The sequence below is a fragment of the Balaenoptera musculus genome, chromosome 15 (genome assembly GCF_009873245.2).
Source record: "Balaenoptera musculus isolate JJ_BM4_2016_0621 chromosome 15, mBalMus1.pri.v3, whole genome shotgun sequence".
NCBI classification, from domain to species: Eukaryota; Metazoa; Chordata; class Mammalia; order Artiodactyla; family Balaenopteridae; genus Balaenoptera; species Balaenoptera musculus.
In genome coordinates this window covers 83,747,772-83,774,538 of record NC_045799.1, presented here as the reverse complement: position 1 = coordinate 83,774,538, position 26,767 = coordinate 83,747,772, and the positions used below count along the sequence as shown (strand labels likewise).

Below are 26,767 nucleotides of genomic sequence, written 5' to 3'. Positions count from 1 at the left end.
CCAGTTGAGAAACACTGCCCTAGTGTGATCTGCCTTTGGTAGCACCCTCTTGCTGGGCAGACATTTCAGCAAGACCAGCCTGGCCCACCCTATGCTGCCATGGGTCATCTGGCCAGATGCACCAGCTGCTGGCCCCTTTGGTGCCTTCACTGTGCTGGGGTGGCAGAGGGGGGAACCTGGCCCCAAGGCAGCGAGTGCACTGCTGGCTGTGTCTGGATTCAAGCGGGAGCATCTGCTCTGTGGTCACGTCTCCAGTGCCCATGGCAACGTGGGCAGTCTTCACAGCCTCAGGCGGGCCTCGTTCTGGATGCTGGGCCATCACAGCTGGTACCAAACAACCAGAAATGGCTCTATCATGATGGGACGGCTGTGGCCCCGTGGATGACAGGGAGCTGTGCTCACTGTGAGGATTTTCAGACACTTCTCCCCCTGGCAGGGCTGAGGCCAGGCGAGGGGAGGACTCCGAATGAGGACTGGCTCTGGCTTCCTGCTGCTGCAGGGGAGACATAAAGCCGTGAGAGGTCACCCCAGAGTGGTGGCCTCCCTGGGGCCAGGCATGCAGGGCTGAAGTGTGTTGGGCAGCATGGCCTGGATAGAGGACAGAGACTGACCGTCAGGTCTGCAGGGGCCTCCCTGTGACGGGCTGCAGGAACCCACAGGCAGGATCATGGAGGATGTCCTCCGCAAAGACTGAGGCGGAGGCAAAGTCCCCAGGGCTTCCTGCCTCTGCCGTTCCAGCCTGTCTGGGTGGTGGCCGCCTCCTTGTGCTGAGCCCCCCACCCCCTGCCCCCAGCGCCCTGCCCCTTTGAGGCTGTCCCTGAGAAACCCCTCCCAGGATGCCCTGGGCGGGCTCCCCGGCATCTATCCTTTGGTCCTCAGAACTCAGATTCTCACTCCAGCCTGAAGCTAGGACTCGGATCTGCAAGAAATGACAATGCAGTGGGGGCCCTGGGGCCTGCTCCTGCTGTGTCTTCCAAGGCCTGGCAGGCCCAGAGCCGGAGGAGGAGTCCAGACCCCCTTTCCTGTTATCTCCGTCTCTTCCCCTTAGCTGGTCCTCCCCTCACCTCTCCCAGTAGGACACGCCCATCCCAGGGAGGCCCTCTATTCCCCCCCCACCGCCCTCACCTGGCACTTGCCCCAACCCGGCTGCCCCCTCCTCACTTCCACTCACTCGCCGCGTCTCATTAACTTGACTTCCTGTGTTTTAGAATTTGGCCACTTGTCCCATCCCAACATCCTCTGCTGTGCCCCTCCCAGCATCACCCCTCCCCTGGTGTACCAAAACCTTCGGGGTCCCTCCACCTTCCCTTAAATCCTTATACCCTCCCATGGCTCCTCACTGTTCTGAGTGCAGCTTGAGCGGCTGACAACGGCATTCAAGGCCTCCTTCTCTAGCCCCTTCTCCTCTGGAGCTTCCCCCTGCGTGGGAAGGGAGGGTCTCTCTGGCCGACACCTGCTGAGTCCTCGAGTCCCAGCGCAAAGGCCACCTCCTCCAGAAAGCCTTCCCAGGCTCTGCACAAGGCAGTCGGAGCTTCCTCTGAACGGTCGGGTTCGGCCTCGCTGCAGCCGGGTGTTGGGGACTCTCCGGAGCGCCGCGGCCCGAGGGGTCGGAGGCGAGGCGCCTGGGGAGGTGCTCGTGGAGGGGGCCAGAGGAGGCAGCGTGATGGCCTCGGTCAGCCCCAGCTCGCGGGGAGCTCACTGAAGGGTCCCCCGGAGGGGCGGGGCCGGGCGGGGCGGGGCCACCCGAGAGGGGGCGGGCGCGGGGCCTCGGGCCCAGCCGGCTCGGGAGGGGCCGAGAGCGCTCGCCCAGCAGAGGCGCGTGGAGTCTCGGTGCCCTCGCTCTGCTCGCGGGCTCCGCCACCCGCTGCCCATCGGCACCTGCCGCGCCGCCGTCGCCGGCTTCAGATGGGGAAGGACCAGGGCTTCTCTCGGCACTTTCGGTAGTTTCCCCACTGCGCCCCGAGCCCCCGGGAACCGCGCGCCCTGGTGCGACGGACCCGCCTCCGGCTGACTTGAAAAGGGGTGGGGCTGGGACACTGAGGGGCTTCGCTGTCCTGGGTGGGCACCCACCGAGCCTGGCTGGGGGCGGGGGCTTGGGAGGGCAGGCATAAACCAGAAGGTTATTAAAGGGGCGAGTTCCCCGCGCTAGGTGCCTGGAACCCGTCCGAGGCCCTAGGCGTCGGGATCCGGGTCGGGGATCAAGGGCTGGGATTGAAAAGCCCGCTTTCCTTCCTACGACCGGACTGATTGAGGGAACTGGGCAGAGAACAAGGTGGGGAATGTGGTGGAGAGAGAGGACCCTATGGGAGCCCCGGGTAGGAATCTGGAGTTGGATTTAGACCTGATCCCCCAGAGAGAACAGAACTGACTCTGAGTGCAAGGTCATTGTGTGGCACCCAGAAGAGCCCTGCGGCCACAGAGAAGCTTCTTGGCATAGCAGGGACCTGGGAGTCCTGAGGCAGCCATAGCCAGGCTGTCAGGTCAAAGGGGCATCAGATCCATCAGACACAGTGGTCCGTGCATCTGGATCTGCTGGGCCAGTCAATTCAGAGCAGACCCAGGGCTGGGGTGCCTAGGCCAGACTGAGCCGCATGGAGGGCACACCACACCAGCCAGAAAGGGCGTCTGGCACACCAGGCAGCCTTGGCTTCCGTCTCAGCCCCGAGAACACCAAGGAGGGAATGGGCCACCCAACCTTCTCCTACCTGTGCAGTTGGTGACTCACCTGGTTTCCACTGCAGGGGCGGGGTGGCAGCGTTTCTTATTGCTGCTAGAGGGTGGCAGGTTGGACCTAGGGGCTGGGGGTGTTGGGCTGATACCTTCTGGAGCCTGGGGCCGGAGCCAAAGTGTAAGGTAGACAGTTTCCGGCTTGTCATCTCTGCTTTGCCTGAGCATGAGGCATGTGGGGAATGTGCAGGCCAGGCGGATGGAGAAGCCAGGCTCTGGAGACCTTGACTGACCATCTGGGGAATGCGACTGAGGCTCTAGATTTTCGGGAACCACTGGGGGTGGGCAAGGATGAGTGTATCAGGCGATGACTCTCCTGGCAGAGTTGAGCAGGCCATCATTCTAACCTCCTGGTTGCCTGGGACATCCAGATCTGAAGCAGAGCTCACGGGGGGGTGGGGGGCAGGCCCTGATGCACCCTCCTCCCCGAGGATCCACATCCCTTCCCTCCCACCAGGCAGCTTAGTCTGTCCACTGACCTTATTAAACTACCCACAGAGATCGGGGGAACTTAGTGGGGGCCGCTGTGCGACATCAGAGGCGTTGTATTTCAGCTGGCTGCAAGGCCGCTGCTCCCTCCCCTCCTCCCATGCCCTTGGCACTGGCTCCTGGTCGAAAGAACAGGAAAGGGAGCCTTGGGATGCAGCCAGGGAGGCCTCGATAGCAACCAGACCTTCAGGGGCCCTCGACAGAGCCCTGCCACAGTGCGGAGGTCCAGAGGCTGGGCTTCCATCTCAGCTGTGCCGAGGGCAGCCGAGTAACCCTGGAACGTTAGGGATCCTCTCTGAGCCTCAGAATCCTCTGCCATGGGCCAGGGAGTCCACCAGGATGTTAACTGCTGCATTACTCAGAAGTATGGGTGGGCCACTGGTAGACCCCCATTTACTGAGTCTCTGAGTCCCAACCATGTGCCGAGCCCTGGCTGGTCCCTGTGGGTCACACCCAAGCTTCAGACCCAGCCCTCTGAGAGCTTCCAGCCTTGCCGAGGAGACCTATGGGCACCAAGGAAACATTCCAGGGTGTGGACCCCAACAAGGGACTGTGTGAGCCTCCCCACTGCCTCTCATCACTTCCAGGGTGACTCCTTTTAGAGCAGGGTCCGCAGTACCTTCAGCTTTGAAGCCCAGCGCCTGGCTGGCACAGATAGCAGAGACTTCCTAAAACATGTTGGACAGAACTGGAGGAAGGCCAGTGTTGGGTGTTGAAGGGCGAGCCCAGTTTAGCTAGGAGAGCAGAGAGAGTGTGCTAGGTGGGGGCCACAGCCTGGGCAAAAGTGTACAAGACAGGACTGGATGTGGTGGTCCTGGCACTTTCTGAGGCGGCAGCTGTAGAGAGGGCTGCTGGGAGAAGCAAGCTGGGAGATGGGGAGTCTGATGAGGGTCTGGGCGAAGTCTGACCCCGGAGCGGATTGTGGCTTCTGTTTTCTCCAGCAGAGTTGCCTGGAATGAGGCAGGGAGATGGTGGGTGGTGGGGACCCCTATCTGGTGTTTGGCCTGGCTGGTGGGAGGGCATGAGATGAGGGAGTCTGGGAGAGGCCAGAGATGGGAAGACAGAGGCAAGAGGAGGAACGGGCCCATGGACGGGCTTTGAGGGCACTGAAGGCCCCGAGGCCAGAGTAATGGGGACAGTGGGAACGAGACTTTCCCAAAGTGCAGCAAGCAGGGCGCCGTGGCCTTCGTGTGGCCCGGGCCCGTTGGGGCGCAAGTCCGGGCACCGAGGGGTACACTTGGGGTGTGGGCCGCTGATTCCCCCGCCGCCCCTGGATGGAGGGGAGAGCCGAGGGCAGCGCCCACGAAGAGAAGTCTTTGGGCCGAGGTTTGCCGAGTTCGGGGCGCGATCGGGGGCGCGCCCCGACTCTGCTGTCCTCGCCGGCAGGATCTTCATCCCCAAGAAGCACCGGGCGCGCTTCGACGAGGTCGTGTCTCAGGGTCTGCTGGGCAAGCTATGCCGCGCCCGGCGGGCGCAGGGCGCGCAGCGGCTGCGCCGGAGCCGCAGCGAGGAGCGGCCGGAGCGCCTCCTGGTGTCCACGCGCGCCAGCGCCGCCCCGCGCCGCCCCGACGAGCCTCCCCAGCGCAAGGCCGCCTCTCTGCTCGGCAGCCGCGCCGGCCCCGGGGGCGCGCGCAGGTACCCGAGACGCGTGGGCGCGGGCTGCGGACGCCTCTCGGTCGGTGGGCTCGGGATGGAGACCCGGGCAGAGGGCGCGGGGGCGAAGCGAGGACACCTGGGGGTTGGAGTCCAGGAGAGGTGAAGGGGAGCGGGACACTGGACGTCGTCATCTCCTGCACCCCCCAGGCTCCTCTCCCCAGGGAAAGGCACGCTGCTCGCCCCCCACCCGCCCCTTCTTTCTCCCCAGGACGGTCCGAGTCTACAAGGGCAACAAGAGCTTCGGCTTCACGCTTCGCGGCCACGGACCTGTCTGGATCGAGTCTGTCCTGCCTGGTGAGGTGTGGGTGGGTTGTTCAGGATGGGGTGAAGGAGTCTGTTAGGCCTATGCTCAGCAGCCCCTCCCCCTTTCAGGTACCAACCTCAAGTAGCCTGTGTCCTCTGAGTGTCCCAGAGCAGCAGATCCAAATCATCCACCTTCCCCAGTCAGGACAAACCCCCTCCAAGTTCAGGGTCACCCCTGCGCCAAGTGAGCCAAGTTCTCCATCCAGATCTTTCCTATGTCCACAGGGAGGACTAAGGGCACTGCCTGAGACACTGGGGCAGCCGGGACAGAGCTGGTGCCCGCCCAGGCTGAGCCCCAGCCAACATTCCCATTCCCTGGGAACTAGGCACTTGCTGGGCAGGCAGCAGGGCTTCAGGGCCTCTTCCCACTATCCAGCCCCCAGCCCCCCAAATCTGGACTCCCCTCCTCCTGCCACCTGGCCAGCCCCTTCTTGCTCCTGGAATGGTGCATCTTGAAAAAGGCAGTCTTCTCAGTGAAGGAATTCCTTCTTCCCACCCTTCCAGTGGGGCGTTGAGGGGAGGGAGGGAAGAAACCCATTTATTGTGGAGGCAGCCCATTCCCTTGTGGAAGGTCTCCGTGGACAGACATGTCTCCTGGTACTGAATTGAGCTCTCCCTCCCTGTAACCAGCCCACAGGGCTGGGTCACCTGCTCTGTCCCCATCCCCTCCCAGCACCTGAACATGATGCTCCTAGTGAACCAGCCCCATCGGTGCCCCTGCTGACGCTGAGTTCTTTCTACCCTTCTGCATCTCACATCTCCAGTGCATGGATTTGTGAGAAGGGCTCTTCTGATCCCTGGGAAAGTGCCTCAGTGCCTTTGCATCACTGTTCCGGCCTTCGGATCATTCTGAGACCCAGTCCATCTTGGACTGTGTCAATGACATCACTAAGTCATTGACACACTGTTGTAGAGAAAAGGCCCAAGGCTGCTCTCTGGGGAGCTTCCTCTAGGCATGATTAATCTCTCCTCTTTGGATATGCCTCTTCCAACTTTGCCATCACCCCCACCCCCACCTCCCTGCCTCTCCCTCATGTGTAGCCAGAGATACTTGGCCTGGGGCCATGTTAAAATCCAGGGGTGCTGTTCTCCCCAACCCAACCTCCAGGCTGGTAACCCCATGCCTTCCTCGTCATAGGAAGCCAAACGGGTGCTTCGATGGGAGCTTTTACAGATGGGGAAACAGGGCTTGAGAGACTCTGGCAAATCAAGGACTAGAACCTGGGGTCTCCTGACTCCTGATCCAGTGATCTTTCATCCCTTGCTACTACCTCTCTGGCCTTTCCACCCCAGCCTGGCCCAAGCTTCCAGGCAGGCCATGTTGGATTTGTCACCATCGCCCTCTCCCCCTTTTCAGTCCCAGGAAAAAAGACTCCCCCTGGCCCCCTCTCTCAGGAATTCTTCCCTGATCATTCCCCTTCCTCTCCTGACAATCCCCACCTCAAGAGAGAGCCAACTACTCACAGTCTGAGAGTATATTTAGGCATCTATCATTTCCCCCCACTTGCTTCCACATCAAATTTAGAGTGATGAATAATGAAAGAGGCAGAAAGAAAAAAAAATCTGTATCCACAGGAGCAAACTTAGCAGCTCCCTCTTCTTCAGGTATCAGGTACTGGGTTAGGGCTGACCTGCAGGGCCATGAAGGCAAAGAGTGAGAATTAGCTGCTCCCATGTGCTGAAAATGTAGGTTTTATTATTCAGACATGGTGAGGTCAACGGGTCAGGAGATGACTGCCATTAAAAAGATGGTGTGTTACAGCTCCCAAGAGGAAGGGGCACGGCACACCATGCCACAAAGGGCCACACAGGGAAGCACCAGGATTGGTCAGGAGGCAGAGGGAGCAAGAGAAAACATGGGCAAGAGCACTTTTTTTTTTTTTTTTTTTGTGAAGAAATGGGTGAGGCAGGGTAAGCCAGCTAAGCAAGTTTACGATCAACTAGTTTGAATAAGTTCAGAGGACTCTGAGGCATAAGGGCTGTCCCTAGTTGTCTGGCACGTGGCCATGGGGTGGTGAGGGCAGGGGGATAGTGGCCCGGACGGTGCGAGTCCCATAGAGGAAGGATTGGTTGGTGTGCACGGGAAAGATGCACTTGCAGACCAGTCGTGTACCATCTCTAGGGATTGGCTAGCCCTAGAGGGACAGTCCCTCCAGTGTCCGCAAGGTCCCAAGATGTCGAAACATGGTTAATTCTTCATGTTTCCCAGCCTGAGGGAGGAACCTCCCTCTAGACACATCTTCTCCTAGTGACAAAGGCACAGAGGAACTTATGATGTGGACCTTTGTACGAGGGGTCGAGAATAGAGTATAGAGTATAGCGTCCTCTGCGGCTGTGCACACCTTCCTTTTCTGCTCTCCTCCCCCAGCTCAGGGCTGACCAGTGGTCCACGCCGGGTCCCGAGCACTCGCACCCTCGCCAGGCGATCGCTCCCTGCTTCGAGCAGCTGGGAGCAGAGGGGCGCCGGCTCTAATGTGGGGCTGCTGGCCTGAATTTGGCTCTCCTCTGCCACCCATCCCACTTCTCGCCTGTAAAACAGGAGGACGACACAGGGATCCCCGAGTGGGTCACTGCTCAGCTGACCGCACCCTCTCTCCTTGCTTCCAGGGAGCCCGGCTGACAACGCTTCCCTCAAATCGGGCGACCGGATCCTCTTCCTCAACGGACTAGACATGAGGTCAGAGGCTACTGGGGTCACCGGAGCTTGGTGGCAAACAGTCCCCAGGACTCCTGACTCTTGGGATACCCCGGCCATGGGCCTCTGACCAGTTGGTCCCCAGTTTGTCCCTCTTCTCACAGGAAGTCTTGAATCCACCCTCCCACCCTCTCCAGGATGTCAAATCGTCCTTCCAACCAGGAAACACCCCAGCTCCATGCAGGGGACACAGAGTCGAATGGATTATGTGTGTCTTACCCTTAAGGGGGGACCCTGCCCAAGAGTGGCGTGGGCATGACCCCTTCTGTACCCAGAAGTGTCCAGCTGGCCCTGGGCCTGGAGCTTCTCCTGCAGAGGAGATTAACGAGCAGGAGCGGCAGGGCCCTGGCTTCTGGTTCTGGCCCAGCCGTGGGCTTGCTGTGTGGCCTCCACCGGCAGGACAGGGAGGTCTGGCAGGTGGCTTTGGGCGGGGCTCATCCTGGGCAGGCCCTCCTGGGCCATCTCTGCTCGGCAGGAACTGCTCCCACGACAAGGTGGTGTCCATGCTGCAGGGCAGTGGTGCAATGCCCACGCTGGTGGTGGAGGAGGGGCTCGTCCCGTTCGCCAGCGGTGAGACCCCCACTGGCCCTTGGCCGCCTTGGCCCACATACCCTGCTGGGGTCGCCATGGGTGGGATTTATGAGTCTACAGAGGACTCTGCTTGTCCCCCATCTCTGCAGCTTCCCTCTCCAGGTGGTGCTGTAAAACCCAGTGGGGTGGCCTCAGGGGCTCTCCCTCCTCCCTCCGTGGGGCACATCCCCAGGTGTGCCTCCCAATGCATGGCGCTCACCCCAGTTCGGGAGGTCCCCTGGCCCCAGCTGCCAGGAAAACCACGCCTGGCCTGGGGACGCTGGGTCACCCGGACCTCTCCTTCCCGTGGCCCCTACAGACTCCGACTCGATGGACTCTCCCAACCCGTCGTCGGCGCTCACCTCCCTGCAGTGGGTGGCGGAGATCCTGCCATCCAGCATCCGGGTGCAGGGGAGGACCTTCAGCCAGCAGCTGGAGCACCTGCTCACGCCCCCCGAGCGCTATGGGGTCTGCCGGGCCCTCGAGAGCTTCTTCCAGCACAGGTGGCTGGGCCAGGGTGGTGGTGGGGACCTGCCCTGGGTAGACCCCGATTCCTGCCCGGACTCACCATCGGGGTCTCCCTGCCTGAGCTTCCTAAGCCCCCTTCTCCTGAGGGAGGCTCAAAGGACCCGAGTAGGGGTAGGGGCCATCGGGGCTGCCCTAGAACAAACCCTGACTCTGAAACCTCCTAGCCACGTGCCCTGGGCAAGTCACAGCCTTCCCTGTAAAGTGAGGCAGGCAGCGACCCCCTGCAGGGTTGTTGGCGGGACCCTCACAACACCCCGCTGTGGGCACTTGCCACCAGCCCCGCCCTGTTAGGCTTGGTTTAGCATCTTTCTTTTCGCACCTCAGCAGCAGCGGGAGTGTTTATCACACGCCTCAGCCCAGAGGGTCGTTTCATGGTCCCTGCAAAGCCAATCACTTGTTCATTACCTTTTTTTGTTTAAACAAAAATGTATATTTGTTGAAATATAATCCACGTATCATACAATTCACCCATTTGAATGTACAATGCACTGGTTCTTCGTATATTCACAAATATGTGTAACCATCATCATACTCAATTTTAGAACACTTTCATCAACAAGAAAGCCCCAACCCTTTTGCTATTGATTGCTCTCACCTCCTGCCGCTCCTCCTTCACCTTAAACAACCACTAATCTACTTTCTGTCTCTGTAGATTTCCCTGTTCTGGACATTTCATATGATGGAATCATACAATATGTGGACTTTCATGTCTGGCTTCTTTCATTTAGCATGTTTTCAACATTCATCCAAGTTATAACACCCACAGTCGCTCCTTATATCCATGGGTTCGGCATCCATAGATTCAACCAACCACTGAACAAATATACTTGGAAAAAATTCCAGAAAGTTCCAAACGGCAAAACTTAAATTTGCCAGAGTTCCCTGTTTGTTTTATTTTTTATTTTTATTTTTTAATGAATTTATTTATTTTACTTATTTATTTTTGGCTGCATTGGGTCTTCATTGTTGCACGTGGGCTTTCTCTAGTTGTGGCGAGCGGGGGGCTACTCTTCATTGTGGCGCGCGGGCTTCTCATTGCAGTGGCTTCTGTTGTTGCGGAGCATGGGCTCTAGGCACGTGGGCTTCCGTAGTTGTGGCTCACGGGCTTAGCTGCTCCGTGGCATGTGGGATCTTCCTGGACCAGGGTTCGAACCTGTGTCCCTTGCATTGGCAGGCGTATTCTTAACCACTGAGCCACCAGGGAAGTTCCTCTCTGTGAGTCTTAGATACCAATTCCTTGTTGATTTTAGACATTGTAAATATCTTCTCCAATTTGTTACTCTATTGTTATTTCCATTATATCTAATATTAACAGCTCCAAGTTGTGCTTCTTTGAACAAGTATTCTTGATTTTGTATCATCACATTCAATACATTTGGGGCCTTATGCTTTGGCTTTTGAATTTTTGTTTAAGAAGTCCTTCCCTGCCCCTTGGTCAAAAGATATCTCCTGCGTTATCTTCTATTAATTTTATAATTATACCTTCCACACTTTGGTCTTTTATCCACCTGGAGTTCACCTTTATGTGTGGTGTTACATGAGGATCAGTTTTATTTTTTCCATACAATGTAGCGATCAGCAAACTATTTCTAGAAAGGTCCAGATAACAAATATTTTAGGCTTTGCAGGCCATATAGTCTGCATTGAAACCATTCATCTCTTCTGTTGTAACCTGAGAACAGCCATAGACAAAATATAAACCATAGGCTTATATAAACCGTGTTCCAATAAAACTTGCTTTACAAAAACAGGTGGCAGGCCAAATTTTGGGCCTTGGGCCATCATTTGCCAGTCCCTGATATAGTGAGTCAGCTTTCCTAATACATTCTATACGTTTTAATCTTCACAACAGCTCTGTGTGGTAGATGCTTTTTTTTTTTGGCCGTGCAGCACACCTTGTGGGATCTCCATTCCCCGACCAGGGATTGAACTCAGGCCACAGCAGTGAGTCCAGAATCCTAACCACTAGGCCACCAGGGAACTCCCCGGTAGATGCTATTTTTATCTCCCATTTTACAGAGGAGGAAACTGAGACAGAGAAATTAGTAGCGAGAAAGGTCACTTGGCTGGTAAGTGGCAGAGCTGGGATTTGAATCTGGGCAGCCTGTCCTCAGAGCCTACCTTCCTGCCCACTTCTCTGTCTTGGGGAGGAAGGGAAGGGCATGAGGCTGAATCCTGTGGCCTGGAAGTGCCCCCTTGTCCCCCACCCTGCCCCCTCTGTTGAGCCCCTGCGTCATGAACCCCTTGCTCCTGCACCCCACCCCCAGGAACATCGACACCCTGATCGTCGATGTCTACCCGGTGCTGGACACACCCGCCAAGCAGGTCCTCTGGCAGTTCATCTACCAGCTGCTCACTTACGAGGAGCAGGAGCTCTGCCAGGAGAAAATCGCATGCTTTCTGGGCTACACGGCCATGACAGGTAAGCAGCCCCTCCCCCTGCCCAGCCCGCCAGGTAAAGGCCAGACACCTGCTGTTCTCACCTGTGAGGTATTACAGCCAACCCAGGCTCCTCCCACACACAGATGCACCCACTTGTCCTGGAGATACACACCCAGCACACGGGGCTGGTCCCATGCTTTGCCCCACGGATGTGCTTTCCCAACTTGACCCTTAAAGCAGCATAACCTTAGACTTTAGACACCCCACCTAACGCCTGGGGTCTCAGGTTTCTCACCCACAAAATGAGGGTGACCACAGTGGCTGTGCTTTGCACGCTGGGAAGTGTGGCACAGATCAAGACGTTCACGTGGACACTGTTTACAGACCTGGATCGTGAGCACACGGCCAGGTCACACCTGCCTAGTGGGCTCTGGAGCCCACAGACTCACACAAGGGCCTATGGGGCCCCGTGCAGCCTCAGCTCCCCGCTGCTGCCCCGTCACCGGGTGCCCCCGTGCCCACACCACGCATGCACTTCATCACTCGGCCGCGGGCATCGAAAGTGGGCTAAACCCTGGGCACCTGCTGCTCGCCTGCACGTCTCCTATGTGCTGGCCCTTGTGCGCCCACTAACCCTAGTCCTGGGGACCCAGAGTTTGTTGGGGGGTTGAGGGTTTGAGCTCAGGTGCAGGCTGGGCAGCAGACGTCCCACACATCTGCCCTGACCTGGAACCTTCCATTTCACTCTGCAAGCCCCTAGGGGCAGCAGCGCCTACGTGTTGAGACCTGGGAATCAGGGGGTGCTAGGCTCTCGGCATGAGAAGGGGCCCTGAGGGTGGGCTGTGGCCACCTCCGCCCAGCCTCTGTCCTCAGGCTGGCACCACCCCCATGTACCTCCTGTGCCCAGCACCCCGCCTCTCACCCTAGGGTTCCCAGCTGTCCTAGAGCCGAGCAGGCCCGGGCTCACAGGTGGGTGCCCTTACACTCCCTGTGTTTGGAGGCTCCTTGTCAGGCTGAGAGGACAAGGGGCCTGTCTCCCCTTTGGTCCCACAGCAGAGCCAGAGTCCACACTGGACCTGGAGCCCGAGCCAGAGCCGGAGCCGGAGCCAGAGCCCGAGCCCCAGCCGCGGAGCTCCCTGAGGGCCTCCTCCGTGTGCCGCCGCAGCCTCCGGTCCCAAGGCCTGGAGGCCAGCCTCAGCTGTGGTGAGGCCCCGGACCAAAAGTCTGGAGTGGGTGAGAGGGCGCGTCAGGGCTCGGTTTTCCCACCTGCAAAATGGGCTTGGCGAGATGAGACATCCCTGGGAATGGGCTGAGCAGTGGCCCCTCTGGGCCCGCAGGGCTTGGCGGTTCTTTCTCCAGAGGCCCTCGCTGGGTCTGGGCTGGGGCCTGAGTCTCAGAGCTCAGAGGTGGTCACTAGACCCCCGTGTTGTGGACTTGGCCCTCCTGATTCCCCGGCAGGGCCCAGCGACTGCCCGGAGATGCCTCTTCCTCTGATCCCAGGCGAGCGCCAGGCGGGCGATGGCACATCCCTCCCCGAGACCCCCAACCCCAAGATGGTGAGACCTTCTCTCTGCCCTGCTTTTGGTGTCAGTGGGGAGCTGGGAATGGGTGGCCCACGGAGCTGGGGCAGACCCTGGCCTCCCAGACCACCCAGGCCTGGCCTCTGAGGCCGTGTTAGGGCCACGTGGGGGAGGTAAGGGCAGGCTGGACCCATCCCCCCTCCTCTCCCCGAAGATGTCGGCTGTCTACGCAGAGCTTGAGTCCCGGCTGAGCAGCAGCTTCAAAGGGAAGATGGGGACCACCTCCAGATCCCGTGCCTCCCCACCAGTGCCCAGCACGGCAGGCACAGCAGGTAGGGGCTCGCCAGCCCCGGCTCCCGAGGGCAGCTCTGGCCTCCGGCCTCCTGGCTGGCTGGCTGGGTGTTACCCCACCTCCAGGCATATCCCTGGACCTCCCTCTTTGCTCCATGGCTATGGGACTGAATGCTGGGGAACCCTGGCAACCTCCATAGCTAGGGGCCATCAAGGTCCGGGTTGTCCTGGCCCCTCCCATGTCCCCTCTGATCCTCACCTCCGCTATGGATCTAGAAAAGCAGAGGGCTGCCCCCATAGGAGTCCCCAAGTTCGCATGTGACTGTCGGATAGACTATGAAGTGCACGCATTTTGCTCTGTGAGTGGCACAGCTGGGAAGATGGTTGTTCACAGACACACATGATGGTTTCTCGGCAGTTCAGAAGGCAGGACCCCTGGGTGATGTTTCTGTGAGCCAAGGGCTTGCTGGGTGCGGGAGGTGCCCCATGACCTTTGGTCTGGAGACCCCCTCACCCTTGACTTGTGTTCAGTGGGTTCCAGGTGGGACCCTGGGATCCTGTGCAAGGTGAGCTGGGGTCCGCCTGTCCTGGGGCCAAGCAGCGCTCCCCCTGCCCACTCCGGCCTTTGATCACCCTAAGGGAAGCCTGGGGACGCAGCGTCATCCAGGGTCTTCCTGCACTGTGTGCAGAGGGGGAAAGGAAGGCGCCCAGGGACACAGAGCCAACCCGCCCTGGGGCCCCTCCCCTCCAGCCCGCACCTGGAACCCAGGTACTGACCCAAGAGGGGTCCTCACGTTCCATCCCCCACCCTAGGGCCCAGGACCCTGTCCAGCGTCTCGTGGCCCAGCGAGCGGCTCCTGCCCTCCCCCTGCTACTACCCGCTGTGCTCAGAGGGCCTGGCCTCCCCCAGCAGCTGTGAGTCCCACCCCTACGCCAGCTTGGACAGCAGCCGGGCGCCCTCCCCACAGCTGGGCCCCGGGCCCCTCCGCTCCAGCAGCACCCCCAGCCCGGACCCCGGCCGCCCGCCCAGCCGCAGGAAGCTCTTCACCTTCGCCCGCCCTGTGCCAAGCCGGGATACTGACCGCTTCCTGGATGCGCTGAGTGAGCAGCTGGGGCCCCGGGTCACCATCGTGGATGATTTCCTGAGCCCTGAGAATGACTACGAAGAGGTGAGCACGCGGGCAGACGTGCAGGGCACGGGGGCCTATACGGGGACAGCGTCCACAGGCTCCTGCGAGAGGCCTGCTGCCCTGGGGACGTGCCCAGGGATGTGCCCTGTGCCCAGGGCCTGCTGCCCTGGGGATCTCCCCCTCTCCCTGCCCCAGTCCATCCTAGAATCTGTCCCAGGACACCCCACTCCCTGGCTGGAGCTATCCCACCCTTGGCTCAAGCTAGGACACTCTTTGTCCAAGGCCACCCCATATACCCTGTCTCAGGTTCCCTACACTCCGTCAGGCTGTCCCACCACAGCCTCAGGCTAACCCCCCAGACTCTCCTGTCCCATCCCCGGGCCATGCCACCCCCTGCCCCAGACTACTCCACTCTCCCTCACCTTGGCCCAGGCTCCAGTCTCCCTGGGCCCAGCCTGACCCTCCCCTTGCCTTGCTCTGTCCCCCCCAGATGAGCTTCCACGACGACCAGGGCAGCTTCGTCACCAATGAGAGGAGCAGTGCCAGCGAGTGCGTCAGCAGCAGTGAGGAGGGCAGCTCCCTGACCTACTCCTCCATCTCCGACCACATCCCCCCGCCCCCAATCAGCCCCCCGCCACCGCCACCCCTGCCCTTCCACGACCCCAAGCCCAGCTCCCGCACCCCTGATGGCCCCTGGGGCCCCGCTCCGACGCTGGCCAAGCCCCTCACCCAACTCAGCCACCCAGCCCCTCCACCACCCCCGCCACCCCTGCCCCCCCCTGTGCCCTGTGCGCCCCCCATGCTGTCCCGGGGCCTGGGCCACCGCCGCAGTGAGACCAGCCACATGAGCGTCAAGCGCCTGCGGTGGGAGCAGGTGGAGAACTCAGAAGGCACCATCTGGGGACAGGTAGGCGACCTGGGGACCAGGAGTGCTCTGCACCAGGGGAGGTGGTCTGGGCAGCAGCAGTGAAGGCAAGACCCATCTCCAGGCCTCTTCCAGCGTCAGCTGAACATCCTCTGGTCGTCCCCATCCTGAGCAGAGGATGAATGAAGGCCCAGCCCATGAACACGCCCACCCTTGGTGGTTGACACAGGCACCGAAGCCCAATCTGCATCCCTAAGCCAATGACACACAGGGGACATCCAGAAATGGCACCACACTCACCCTTGAAACCTATCACTCGAGATTTGAATAGTTCCCTTTGGCTCTTAGAGCCAAGAGAAGGACATCTGGTTAGAGAGTCACAGAGCTTCGAACTGTCTGCCAGTCTACGATCAGTAGTTTATTCACAGGAGCCAAGACTGAAGGATTCTTAAAAGGGCAGCTGTTCCAAACCCCTGCACACCAGCCTCCAACCTTTCACTCTGATGCTTGAATTTCCTCCCAAACAACACTGCCAATATATACTTGAACACCTTTAGTGATGGGGAACTCACTACCTGTCAAGGCATCCCTTTCCTCGCTGGACAGTTTTCACCATCCATCCTTGTATTGCTCTGAAATTTTGTCTTACCAAGATTCCCATGTCCTGCTTTCTGTCCTGCCCTTTGAAATCAGGCAGAGCAAGTATATTTCCTTATCCACAGACCAACCAGCCTATCCCATGAGCAAGGCTCACCCCATCCCTGTTCTTTAGGTCATTCCCCTAGAATGTGGTTTCTAGCCCCATAGTCTGTCAAAGGGCAGGTCCCAGATGGAACTCCTAATGGGGCTTCACCAGTTCAGAGGAGAAAACAGTGCTCTCGTCTCCTCTGACCTGGACATCATACTCCTTGTAACATGGCCTGGGAACCCTCCAGCTTCTGGGGCTGCCCCATCGCAGTGCTCATTCCCACCATCATCCTCAACCCTAGTCCCTTCCTCTTCTTGGGACCAACAGCATGTCCTTCCATGCAGCCACACTCCATTGGGGCATGCTTGTCATTTCTTCCCATTGCCACTTCCTGGGTCCCAGTTCTGTCTCCTGCCTTCCCAGCCAAGTTGGCATCAGCCCACACATCCAGGGAACCTTTCCATGTTGCTGATAAGGATGCTCAGCAGGACAAAGTCACAAACTGGGACCTACTGGGTCCCCTGGAGACCTCACTCCTACCAGCCTCAGATGGTCCTTGAAGCCTTGCTCTGAAGAGTGGTCTTTCCACTGGATGCTGAAGGTGGACACAGGGACAGAGGTCATGCACATGGCCAAGTCCAAATCCACGCCAGCTGTCCCTGGCCTGCAGCCATGGCCCTCCTAGACTGTCACCTCTCACCCAGGTCATTTGTTACAACCACCTGTCCAGTTCCTAGCTCCTGGCATTTCCCTGCTTCAGTTTCCCCAGAATCGGGAACCCAGAGCAGCTCTGGTGAACTCACTCAAATCAGACCCAGACCCCTTAAGCCTCCTTGGTCGGCTCCAGCCCCTTTAGAGCCCCTCTACCCCCTGCTCCAGCGCAACTTGCTGGCTTCTGCCTGGAGAGTGCCCCAGGTGTGAGTGTTGTTGACCGCAAGAGGAGCCGGCTCACCGCCTGATGACTTGGATGATTTAGCTTCTCCTGCAGTCTCCTCCTGCCGCCGGGTTTGTCCCAGGGCTCGATGGAGGCTCTCCCTCCAGGAGCTCACAAGGCAGCCCTTAGAGGGTGGAGGCGGTGGAGGGCGGCCGTTCTTCCTCGCTCTGAACCTCCCCGTCCCTCGCAGCTCGGGGAAGACTCTGACTATGATAAGCTGAGCGACATGGTGAAGTACCTCGACCTGGAGCTCCACTTTGGCACCCAGAAACCTGCTAGTGAGTGGCCTGAGGGCCCTAGGGGAACCCAGATACCAGGTCCTCTGTGGCAGCCCACCCACTACCTTCTGTGGCGTCCCAGGGCTTAGAGTCCCCAAGGTCTGCACGGACCGCCATTTATTTACTGTGTCCCTGAGTTATTGAACTTCTCAGAGCCTCAGGTTTTCTGCCTCAAAATGGAGATAATAAGAGCTGACATGTATTGCATGCTTACACAATGTCAGACACCCTTGTTTCTAAATTAATCCTGTGACAATTCTGTAAGGTAGGGACTGTGCTTTCCCCAACCTCCTGATGAGGAAGCACAAAGAGGCTAGGTAATTTGCTCGAAGTCACACAGCCACAATAAGGTAGACAGATATCCCTCCCAAGTCTCTCTCTTCCCTTACCCCCTCAGGGTATCTCCCTGTAGTTGTTGGGTGGGGCTCCAGGCAGCCAGGGATACTGTGTGTGGAAAGTGGTCCCGGGATTGAAGAGAAAGGCTGTTGTCCGTCCAGGAAGCATCTGCAAGGTCGAGAGGTGATTGGTTCTCCTTATGGGGCCAGCTCAGTCCCAAGGGCCCAGGGGAGAGAGGATGGGGGGCGGGGGGCGGACACACGCCACATCACGCACACTGTGTTAGACTGGACCCCAGAGTCCATGAGTGAGGGGAGTGTGGACACCTGGAGCTGATTCAGTCAAGTCCATGGTCGGGGGCGTCTGGGCTGTGGGGTGTGGCCACACCCCTCCTGGGCCCTCGCACAGCAGCCTCAGCCTAGCGTCCCCTCATTAAACCATCAGCTTCCCTTCCAGAGCCGGTGCCCGGGCCTGAGCCCTTCAGGAAGAAGGAGGTGGTGGAGATCCTGTCCCACAAGAAGGCCTACAACACCTGTGAGGGGCTGGGGGTGCCGGGTGGTTGTGGGGGGCAGGACGCGAACCCCCTCCGGGCCACAGAGCCTTGGATCCACCCCGGTGGATGATCGAGATTAGGCCGTGGCGGCCCCAACACCTGCCTCCCGCGCGGTGAAGACCCTCTCCCAGGTCCCACCGCCAGCCCGATCCCACCGCGCGCAGGTACCGGCCTTGGCTCCACCCCCGTCGGCCCCGCCCTCATCCTGTAATCGGCTCCCCAGTTCCGGCCCCGCCTCCAGCGGCATCCACTACTCTCCCCGTCTCAGGACCCTCCCTAGTTCCCTGGCCCCAACTCCGCAGGCCCCGCTCAATTCCAGGTCTATCTTTTCGAGAATCCCGCCCTCGCCCCTCAGTCGGTCGCGGGAAGGACCCTCCCCTCCTCTGGGCAGGCTCCTGCTCCGCCCCGGTTCCTTGTCCCCCGTCCCCCGACACACCCAGGAGCCAGGGTGGATCTTGAAGCCCCGCCCACTCCCCGCCCGGGCCCCGCCCCGGCTCACCCTCGCGGCCCCGCCCGCAGCCATCCTGCTGGCGCACCTGAAGCTGAGCCCGGCCGAGCTGCGGCAGGTGCTAATGAGCATGGAGCCCCGGCGCCTGGAGCCCGCGCACCTGGCGCAGCTGCTGCTCTTCGCGCCCGACGCCGACGAGGAGCAGCGCTACCAGGCCTTCCGCGAGGCGCCCGGCCGCCTCAGCGAGCCCGACCAGTTCGTCCTGCAGGTGCTGTGGCCGTGACCCCCGCCCGGGGCCAGGGGCGGCTGCCCAGCGGCCTCGGCCTCCTCTATCGCGGCTCTCGCTTTGTGCCTTTGTGCGTGGGTCTCGCTCCCCTGTCGCCACCGCGTTCACGCCTCTGAGTCCCGGTTTTACACCTGTGGCAGCCAGTTCTCACTCAGGGTCCAAGGTGGATGGGATGAGGGTGCCCCCTAGAGGTTGTGCTTGTTTTCCTAAGGGAATACCGGGCAGCCCGCTGACCCCCACCCCAGGCTGCCCCGGGGCAGCGGTCTCCCGGCGGGATGGATGAATCCTGGCCCTGCCTTCCTGTCAGATGCTGTCGGTTCCCGAGTACAAGACCCGCCTGCGCAGCCTGCACTTCCAGGCCACCCTACAGGAGAAGACGGAAGAGATCCGGGGCAGCCTGGAGTGCTTGCGCCAGGCCTCCCTCGAGCTCAAGAACAGCCGGAAGCTCGCCAAGATCCTGGAGGTCAGAACCTCCCCTTCTCAGATCACTCTACCTGCCCCTCTGTCCCCTGGGGCTTCCAGCCTGGAGGTTCATCCTGAGAGGGGCCAGGGCGTGGGGTAGGACCTGCCCACCTTTCTCTCCACAGTTTGTGTTGGCTATGGGCAACTATCTCAACGATGGACAGCCCCAAACCAACAAGACCACGGGCTTCAAGATCAACTTCCTGACGGAGGTGAGGGGGCCTGTCAGACAGTCACTGATTTGTTTGCTCTACTATTGAGGCCCTTCCCCACCCCCATCACCCCCGGAGGAAGAGCTGGCTGCCCGCAGGCCAGGATGTAACAGAAGCACAGTTTGGGGGTTGAGGGGAGGGGGGAACAAGGTGGCGTCTCCAAGCCAAGCCTCAAGATCTGGAAAAATGGAGTGGTGGGAGAGGAGAAGGGCAGGGAGGGAAGGCTCCAGGAGGAAGGGGAGAGTCCCACCTGGTGGATTCTGTGCCCTCAACACCACCACCACCATCAGGCCAGTCCTACCCCAGAAAGATCTAGGATCAGAGAAGGGACAGCTCAAATATCCAGCCTTTCCCCTGTGTTTCTGGGACTTTACCCCATGACGCTTTTGGTTGTTTTCAAAAAGAGGAAGAAAAACTCCCTTTATAGATATGAATGGTTTAGGGTGTCTGAGGCTCAGATGGGCCACAGATGGTTCCAGAAAACCGCAAAAGTGAAGAACTGTGAGTGATGCTCCCCGCTTTCCCTGGGGTTAGAGAATCTTGGGCTCTATCTTTTGACAAGGGCAAACTCACAAGGACAGAAAAACCTAGGGTCCTCCCCTAGCTGGGGGCTGGGGGCCTGGTTCCTGGGGGTCTCAAAGATCTGGGCCAGGAAACAGGCCTGTGGCATCCCAGCAGATGAGAGCTTCAGAGTTAAGGATTACTAGCCATCAGCTTATGACCTTTGGAGTTGGAGAGTGTCGGGGGCCGGGAACTGACGCCACAGCCCAGGGGAAGCAGGGAGGAGAGCACTTGAGCCCATGTGATCAGGAATCTGATGGGGTCCTTGAGGAAGATACATGTTGGGGTCACTTGCAGCTGAACTCCACCAAGACGGTGGATGGGAAGTCCACCTTCCTGCACATCCTTGCCAAATCGCTGAGCCAGCACTTCCCCGAACTCCTGGGCTTTGCTCAGGACCTGCCCACCGTGCCCCTGGCTGCCAAAGGTAGGCTGGGTGGATGGGTGGGGAGGCAGAGGCACTGCTGTCCTGGGCTGGGAGGGCAGCCCCACGAGGCTCTGTTGCCTTCCCTACAGTGAACCAACGGGCCCTGACCGGTGACCTGGCTGACCTCCATGGCACCATCAGTGAGATACAGGCCGCCTGCCAGAGCATGTCCCCCGCCAGCGAGGACAAGTTTGCCGTGGTCATGGCGGTATCCTGTCCCAGTGCCACAGTGGACCCTGGTGGGGGGGAGGTGGTCAGGTAGAGCTGGCTGTAGCTCCAGTGGCCAGCAGAGATTCTGGGCAGAGGCTGCTGTGGGTCCAGGGGTTCTGGAAGGGGGTCCGTCTTAGGTCATTTAGAATCTAAGTGCTTATGTCAAGTCTGTGTGTAACTGAGAAGGAGCTCTTTTGATTGGCTACATTGCCCCTCTGTCCTCGGGGGTGGCAGAGTCCAGGCTTAAGTCACAAGATACAGGGAGAGGCTTGTCAGACTTGTCAGGCCTGGCCAGCCAAAGGCAGTCAGGAGAGGGGAATATTCTGACTGAGCACAGACAGCGACAACTGCTATAGAAAAAGAGAGAGACAGAGAAAGGGGGCCACTCTAAGTGGATGGTTGGGGAAGAGAGGGTGGTAGCATCTGAGCAGAGCCAGGAGGGAAGAGAGAGCTGCCCCACAGAGAGAGGAGCAAGTGAAAGGCCTAAGGCTGGACTGGATGTGGCAGGTGTCAGGACGAGCTTGGAGGGCAGGGGGCAAAGGGACTGGAGCCTCTGACCAGGGCATGGTGCCCAGGTGAGCAAAGGGCCTGGGGTAGACTGGAGCGGTCGCTGTTTGGGTCACTGCCCGGGGACCTGCCCCAGGGACCTGCCCCAGGGACCTGGGGCAGTTTCCTTAACAGAGGCCCATCAGTCCTTCCTGGAGACAGCCCAGCCGGTGCTGCGGGCGCTGGACGGGCTGCAGCGGGAGGCCATGGATGAGCTGGGCAAGGCGCTGGCTTTCTTCGGTGAAGATTCCAAAGCCACCACTTCCGAGGCCTTTTTCGGCATCTTTGCGGAGTTCATGAGCAAGTTCGAGGTGAGCCACGGTGGGAGGCCCTGAGGAGAGGGCAGGGCCATAGGTCCAGCGAGGGGTTTCCTCTGTGAAGCCCGGGGTGGGAAAGGGCCCCTAGCGAGTGACACGCTCCCCCAGTGGGGCGGAGCCAGTAGGTCTCTGCCCCGGCGAGGGAGGGGGTGGGGGGAGACGACGCAGGGAGTGGGGTGTCCCGGGACCACTGACCAACCCCGTCCCCACGTGCTCCTCCCTCCCCAGCGAGCGCTCGGCGACCTGCAGGCTGGGGAGGGCACGCGCGGCTCTGGGATGGTTTCGCCCCTCTCCTGGTGACGGCGGCGGCCTCGCGTCCTCAGCGGCCCGAGCGCGGAGCGGACGCCGCCGGCGTGGCTCGGAGCGGCCCGGGTGCGGGAGTGGGGCCCAGCCACGCGCGCATCTCCAGCTAGCTCAGCCGTCGAGCTCCGGCCGCCCTCGAAGGTGCGGGGACCCCTTCTCGGGGCCGAGCCCGGGGCTCCGAGGGTTGGGAGCGCGGGGCCGGAGCCGGCACGCCGACTCCCCGGGACGCGTGAACCACCCGCCGCCAGGTCCCGCCGGCTTCCCGCGCCTTGTCCGCCCCCCCTTCTCCGCCCCACTCCCGCCCCCGCCCCGCTCCCGGGCCTTCCAGCAAGGGCTGGCTGTGCACGCCCTCAGGACATCGGGGTCCCGGGGAGGGGCCGCTGCCACCAGCCGGTGGATTCCGAACTGGCTGCGGCACTAGGGCGGCGTCTTGGCCAGAGGGTGCCCGGCCCCAAGGAAGGCCGTCTGAACCTCTCCTGAGCCTGCTCCGAGTGGGCCCAGGGCACGCCCTCGCGGAGCACGGACCCCGCAGACCTTAGACTGTGGAGAAGGAGGCAGACGCCCTTGAACATGCCGCACCAGTGAGCACGATAAGGCCTGGAGGTCTCTCACCCAGCCCAGGGCCTCCTGGGCTGCTTGGAAGAAGGCAGGCAGGCTGGAAGGAGAGCCCCAAGTACAGGGACCTGGGGGAGGGGGGTGGGTGCGCACCTAGCCTGGGTCTTGGAAGCCAGAAGAAACCTCAGCTGGCTGCAGATGAGGCAGGCAGGAGAGAAGCTGGGCAGAGATACAGGAAAGCATTAAGAAGACTATGTCAGACTGCAGAATTGAAGTTTTCACCCAGCAGACAAACTTAAATCCAGTTTAGAAGTGGTCACTTGGAAGTGAGGAGTCTGGGAGTGGGAGGGGGGATGTCGCGGTGGGGCAGAGAGAACAGAGAGATGTTCAGCTGATGGATGAGTAGGACTTGGTGACCGGCTGCCGGGTTTCTCACCTGGGTGGGTGGCGATGATGATGGTCCCTGGAACAGGCCATGTGAGCAGAGCAGGCTTAGAGGCAGTAACACCACCTGGGACATATTTGGGATCCCAGAGTCTGTTTTACGTGTGTGTCTGGAGCCCCTGGTGAGGACGGGGGATAGAGGAGGGAGCTGCCTGGATGCTGGGAGCAGGGGGACGCTGGGGGCATCCTTTCCTTTCTTTGTTTCATCCTTTCCATTCTCCAATCGACAAATCCTGCATCAGGCAGTTTCCCGTTACCTCTTCCCTTTACTTTCTTCCAGAGAAGTCTGAAATGGGCTTTAGAAACATCTTTTGGATTTTTCCCCCCCCACTATGATTGAATAGCTGGTGTTCTCCTGGACAGTATTCGGGACCCATCCAGTTCTACCCAGTCTCCCACAGGCCCCTCGTTGAGGCCATGTATGTTCTTCCCTTGTTCCCCACTCACAGCCACCATATAAAAATATCTAAATCAAATTGTGTAATTCAGGTGGGGGAAATGAACCCAAATTTGGATAGTGGAGGGCATTTCTCCCCAGCAGCTCAAGCTGGATAATTTCCATAACTTCCCAAAGCCTTTGTCTATGAGAAACATGTCAGAAGGTCCATTAAAATCCTGGTATGAGATCCGTAGAGACTGTAGACTCCACCAGGCTATGAATAGGCATGACCCTCCAGGCCCAGGTGTCCTGTATGGCATTTTCCCGCAAATTAGAAACACACACCCTCTCCAGGTAGATCCAGCCCCACGCCAGGGGACTCAGGTTGGCAAGCCAATCGCTAGCTGGGTTTTCTCCCTATAATGCCTTGTAACTGTTACCTGTTTCCCACACAGTGCTGTGTAACAAACTGTCCCAAAACTCAGTGACTTAAAAACGGCAGCCACTACTGCTCTTGAGTCCATGGGTCCTGCTGGGCAGTTCTGATCCGAGCTGGGTTCAGTGGACTCACCTGTGTGACTATAGTCTTCTGTGGGTCAGCTGGGCAGCTTTGCTAGTCATGCAGGGCTCTTTCCATGCCTGGGGCCTTGGCTGGGACAGTTGAGATGGCTTCATGTGGTCTCTCATCCTCCAGCCAAATAGCCAGGACAGTTCACATGGTAAGGTCAGGAGCCTAAGAGAACAAGCAAAGACACAGAAGACCCCTGGAAGCCTAACCTCAGAACTGTCACACCATCCCTTCCACCACATTCTATTGTCAAAGCAAGTGACAAGTCCAGCCCAGATTCTAGGAGAGGGGAAATAGGCTCCCCTCTTGACGAGAGATGCTGCAAAACTACATGGCAGAGGGTGTGGATTCAGGGTCAGGTAGAGAGTCAGGCCATTGTTGCCATCAGTGTACCACGTACTTCCGTGGCCAGGCACCCTGGTGCACATCCCAGCCTCCTTAAAATCCTCAGTGGCCCCCGTCCTCCCTGGACCCAGCACAGCTCTGATTACTCATCTTCATGTGTCCTGCAGGTGCCATGCTTTTCATTCTCTCTTACCTAGTCACCCATGAGTTACCTGACTTCTCTCCAGATACACTAAGTCCATGGGCAGCAGTGGTCTGTGCCTGTGCCTGCCTAGCAACCAGTCTCCCTTCTGCTGAGGAAAGCTCCCTGTTTTTCCTTTGGGAAATTATCCCTCCTCTGCTCCCAGGCCTTGGAGTGTTGCTGATTGGATTTAGGATGATCTTGTGACTCTGGTTGGGTGGCTCAGAGTCAATTCAAGACTCAAGTTTGAAGTGTTTGGAAAAGGAGGCTCCTTACTTCTGGATGAATTGTTGGGTGTAAAGAGGGTGGAATCCTGGAAGGAGCTGCCAGGACTACCACGTGGAGGGCACCTGCCTGGGTGTAAAACCAATACAGAAGAAAAGGAGAGAAGACCACTCCAGCCATCTCTTTGTCCCTGGATCCAACTGTGCCTGAAGCAGACATCCCAACTTTTCAGTTTCCAAGCCAACAAATTCCGCCACCACTTGTGAATTTTTTTAATTTCTTTTAATTTTTTGGCTTAGGCTGGTTTGAATGGGTTTCTGTCACTTGCAACATGAAGAGGGTTGACTAACACACTCATCAACAGATCGTTATAGATGTTCAGTCTTTTAACATTCTCAGTGCATTCTCTTCATTCATAAATGCATTCGCCAATACTATTTGACCGCCTACCATGTGCCAGGCACAGTGCTGGGTGCAGATAATCTTATGGGTCAGCCTCTCTGAGTTTGGTTTCCCAGGGTTCTATTTCATGGTGATTCTACACCCAAGTCAGTACGAAACCCTATATGTGAGCCAATATGTGCGCCATACCCTCCGCCCCCATTCCTCACCAAATGACAGGGTGTGACAAGCAGGAATGTATTTCTCTCTCAATGATACTAATAAAATAGCATAGCCCAATTACACACCGCCTTTCCTAACAATCAGTTAATGTTTACTAGGTAGTGTGCTCCTTGTTTTTACATATTTCATTTTACTTTCACAGTGACCCTCTGAGGTGGGTTTTGTTATCTCCTTTTTACAAATAAAAAGTCTAAAACTCAGGAAGGTTATGTGACTTGCTTGATGGAAAATCAAGTGTGTCTAAATCCAAAGCCCATCCTCTTAGTGGAAATATCTTCTTTGTTTTGCTTAACATGATTTTTAAAAACGTCTATCAGCATTCCAAGGGCCACAGATGCTGGTGACTTCGACATAAAGAAAGCCGTTACCTCTTTTCTCACCCCCTTCTATTCCTCCCTGTGTTAGTCTACTTAGGCTACCATAACAAAATACCATAGACTAAGTGGCTTAAACAACAGGAATTTATCCCCTCACAGCCCTGGAGGCTGGAAGTCCAAGATCAATGTGTCAGCAGGTTGGATTCCTCCTGAGGCTGCTCTCCTTGGCTTGCAGACGGCCGCTTCTCGCTGTGTCCTCACGTGGCCTTTTCTCTGTGCATCACTGGCGTCTCTTCTTGTAATGACACCAGTCCTAGTGGATTAGAGCCCCATCCTTATGACATCATTTAACCTTAAATACCTCCTCAAAGGCCCCATCTCCAAATGCAGTCACCTTCTGAGGTACTGAGGGCTGGGACTTCTGCATATGAATTTGGGGAGGGGGACACAATTCAGCTCATACCACCTTCTTACCAGGTGCCAAGGATATAATAGTGCTAGTTCCAAGGAGGCCTCAGAGATCTCTGGATTCAGCTGATGTTCCAAAGAGAAAGGCTTCAATCAAGCAGGGTTTACTCACCTTCTCCCCCGCATCTGCAAACTTCTATGTACCTGCCCTCATCTTCATCCCATGATGTTCAGGCATTGCTCTCAACTGCAATTCGGAGCTAATTCTTTGTCCCATATCCCCGCCTCCCCAAGCTCTCAGGGGGGTCCCAATGCACCTGTGACCACAAATCATTTTCCACTGGCTCTTTCTCCTTCACCAATAAACATCCCTCTACCTGCAACCCTCAAAGAACAGTCTAGACTCGTGCCATCTCACTCCCTCCTTTAGACCAAATTTTTCAGAGCTGTTGTCTACACTTGCTGCCTCTGCATCCTCACCATCCACTCACCTCTCAGCACACAGCAGCCTGGCTTTCTCTCCTGTCACTCCCCTGAACCTGCTATCGCCCCGACAGGAAACCACAGGAAGCTCTAGTTGTCCTTATCTTCATTGACCTTTATTTAAGCAGCGCTGGGCACTGTTTGCCCTCCCTTGGCAAATTCTCACACACCCAGGCTTCAGCTAGTAGGTGTCTACTCACTGATAACCCATCCATCAGCCTGATTTCCCATTGACCCGTCTGCTTCTAGCCTTTGCATACAGCAAGGTTCAATAATTGCCTATTAAATCAAACCAATAACACAAAGGTGAGGGCGACCAAGTTGCTCAAGAAAATGAATGGCTCCTTTCTATGAAACAGTTTGGCCACGTGTATCCAAAGCCCTAAGGCAAGGGTTGCAGATGGAATGTCCACAGAGGCTGGACAAGGAATGCAGACTTATGAAGAGGGTGGTGTAAGAAAACAACTACACAGGACCAAGGATGACAGGTAACTGACATGGAGGGACAGGGAGAGACAATA

General features: G+C 58.3%; 1 protein-coding gene across 1 annotated transcript in view; it reads left to right on the top strand.

The window, feature by feature from the left end:
* The window catches only part of LOC118882052 (Grid2 interacting protein), a 37,770-nt gene extending 12,579 nt beyond the window's left edge, over nucleotides 1–25,191 (top strand). The window contains exons 3-22 of the mRNA XM_036827574.1: nucleotides 4,603–4,851; nucleotides 5,081–5,166; nucleotides 7,783–7,852; nucleotides 8,346–8,440; nucleotides 8,760–8,943; nucleotides 11,236–11,390; nucleotides 12,404–12,553; nucleotides 12,809–12,906; nucleotides 13,085–13,202; nucleotides 13,975–14,330; nucleotides 14,782–15,198; nucleotides 16,969–17,056; nucleotides 17,849–17,926; nucleotides 18,465–18,661; nucleotides 18,987–19,142; nucleotides 19,267–19,353; nucleotides 20,212–20,341; nucleotides 20,431–20,549; nucleotides 21,244–21,408; nucleotides 21,643–25,191. Coding sequence (XP_036683469.1) covers nucleotides 4,603–4,851; nucleotides 5,081–5,166; nucleotides 7,783–7,852; nucleotides 8,346–8,440; nucleotides 8,760–8,943; nucleotides 11,236–11,390; nucleotides 12,404–12,553; nucleotides 12,809–12,906; nucleotides 13,085–13,202; nucleotides 13,975–14,330; nucleotides 14,782–15,198; nucleotides 16,969–17,056; nucleotides 17,849–17,926; nucleotides 18,465–18,661; nucleotides 18,987–19,142; nucleotides 19,267–19,353; nucleotides 20,212–20,341; nucleotides 20,431–20,549; nucleotides 21,244–21,408; nucleotides 21,643–21,714 — 3,070 coding nt within the window. The 3' untranslated portion in view covers nucleotides 21,715–25,191. The remainder of the gene's footprint in view (nucleotides 1–4,602; nucleotides 4,852–5,080; nucleotides 5,167–7,782; nucleotides 7,853–8,345; nucleotides 8,441–8,759; nucleotides 8,944–11,235; nucleotides 11,391–12,403; nucleotides 12,554–12,808; nucleotides 12,907–13,084; nucleotides 13,203–13,974; nucleotides 14,331–14,781; nucleotides 15,199–16,968; nucleotides 17,057–17,848; nucleotides 17,927–18,464; nucleotides 18,662–18,986; nucleotides 19,143–19,266; nucleotides 19,354–20,211; nucleotides 20,342–20,430; nucleotides 20,550–21,243; nucleotides 21,409–21,642) is intronic.
* Nucleotides 25,192–26,767: the final 1,576 nt, after the last annotated feature.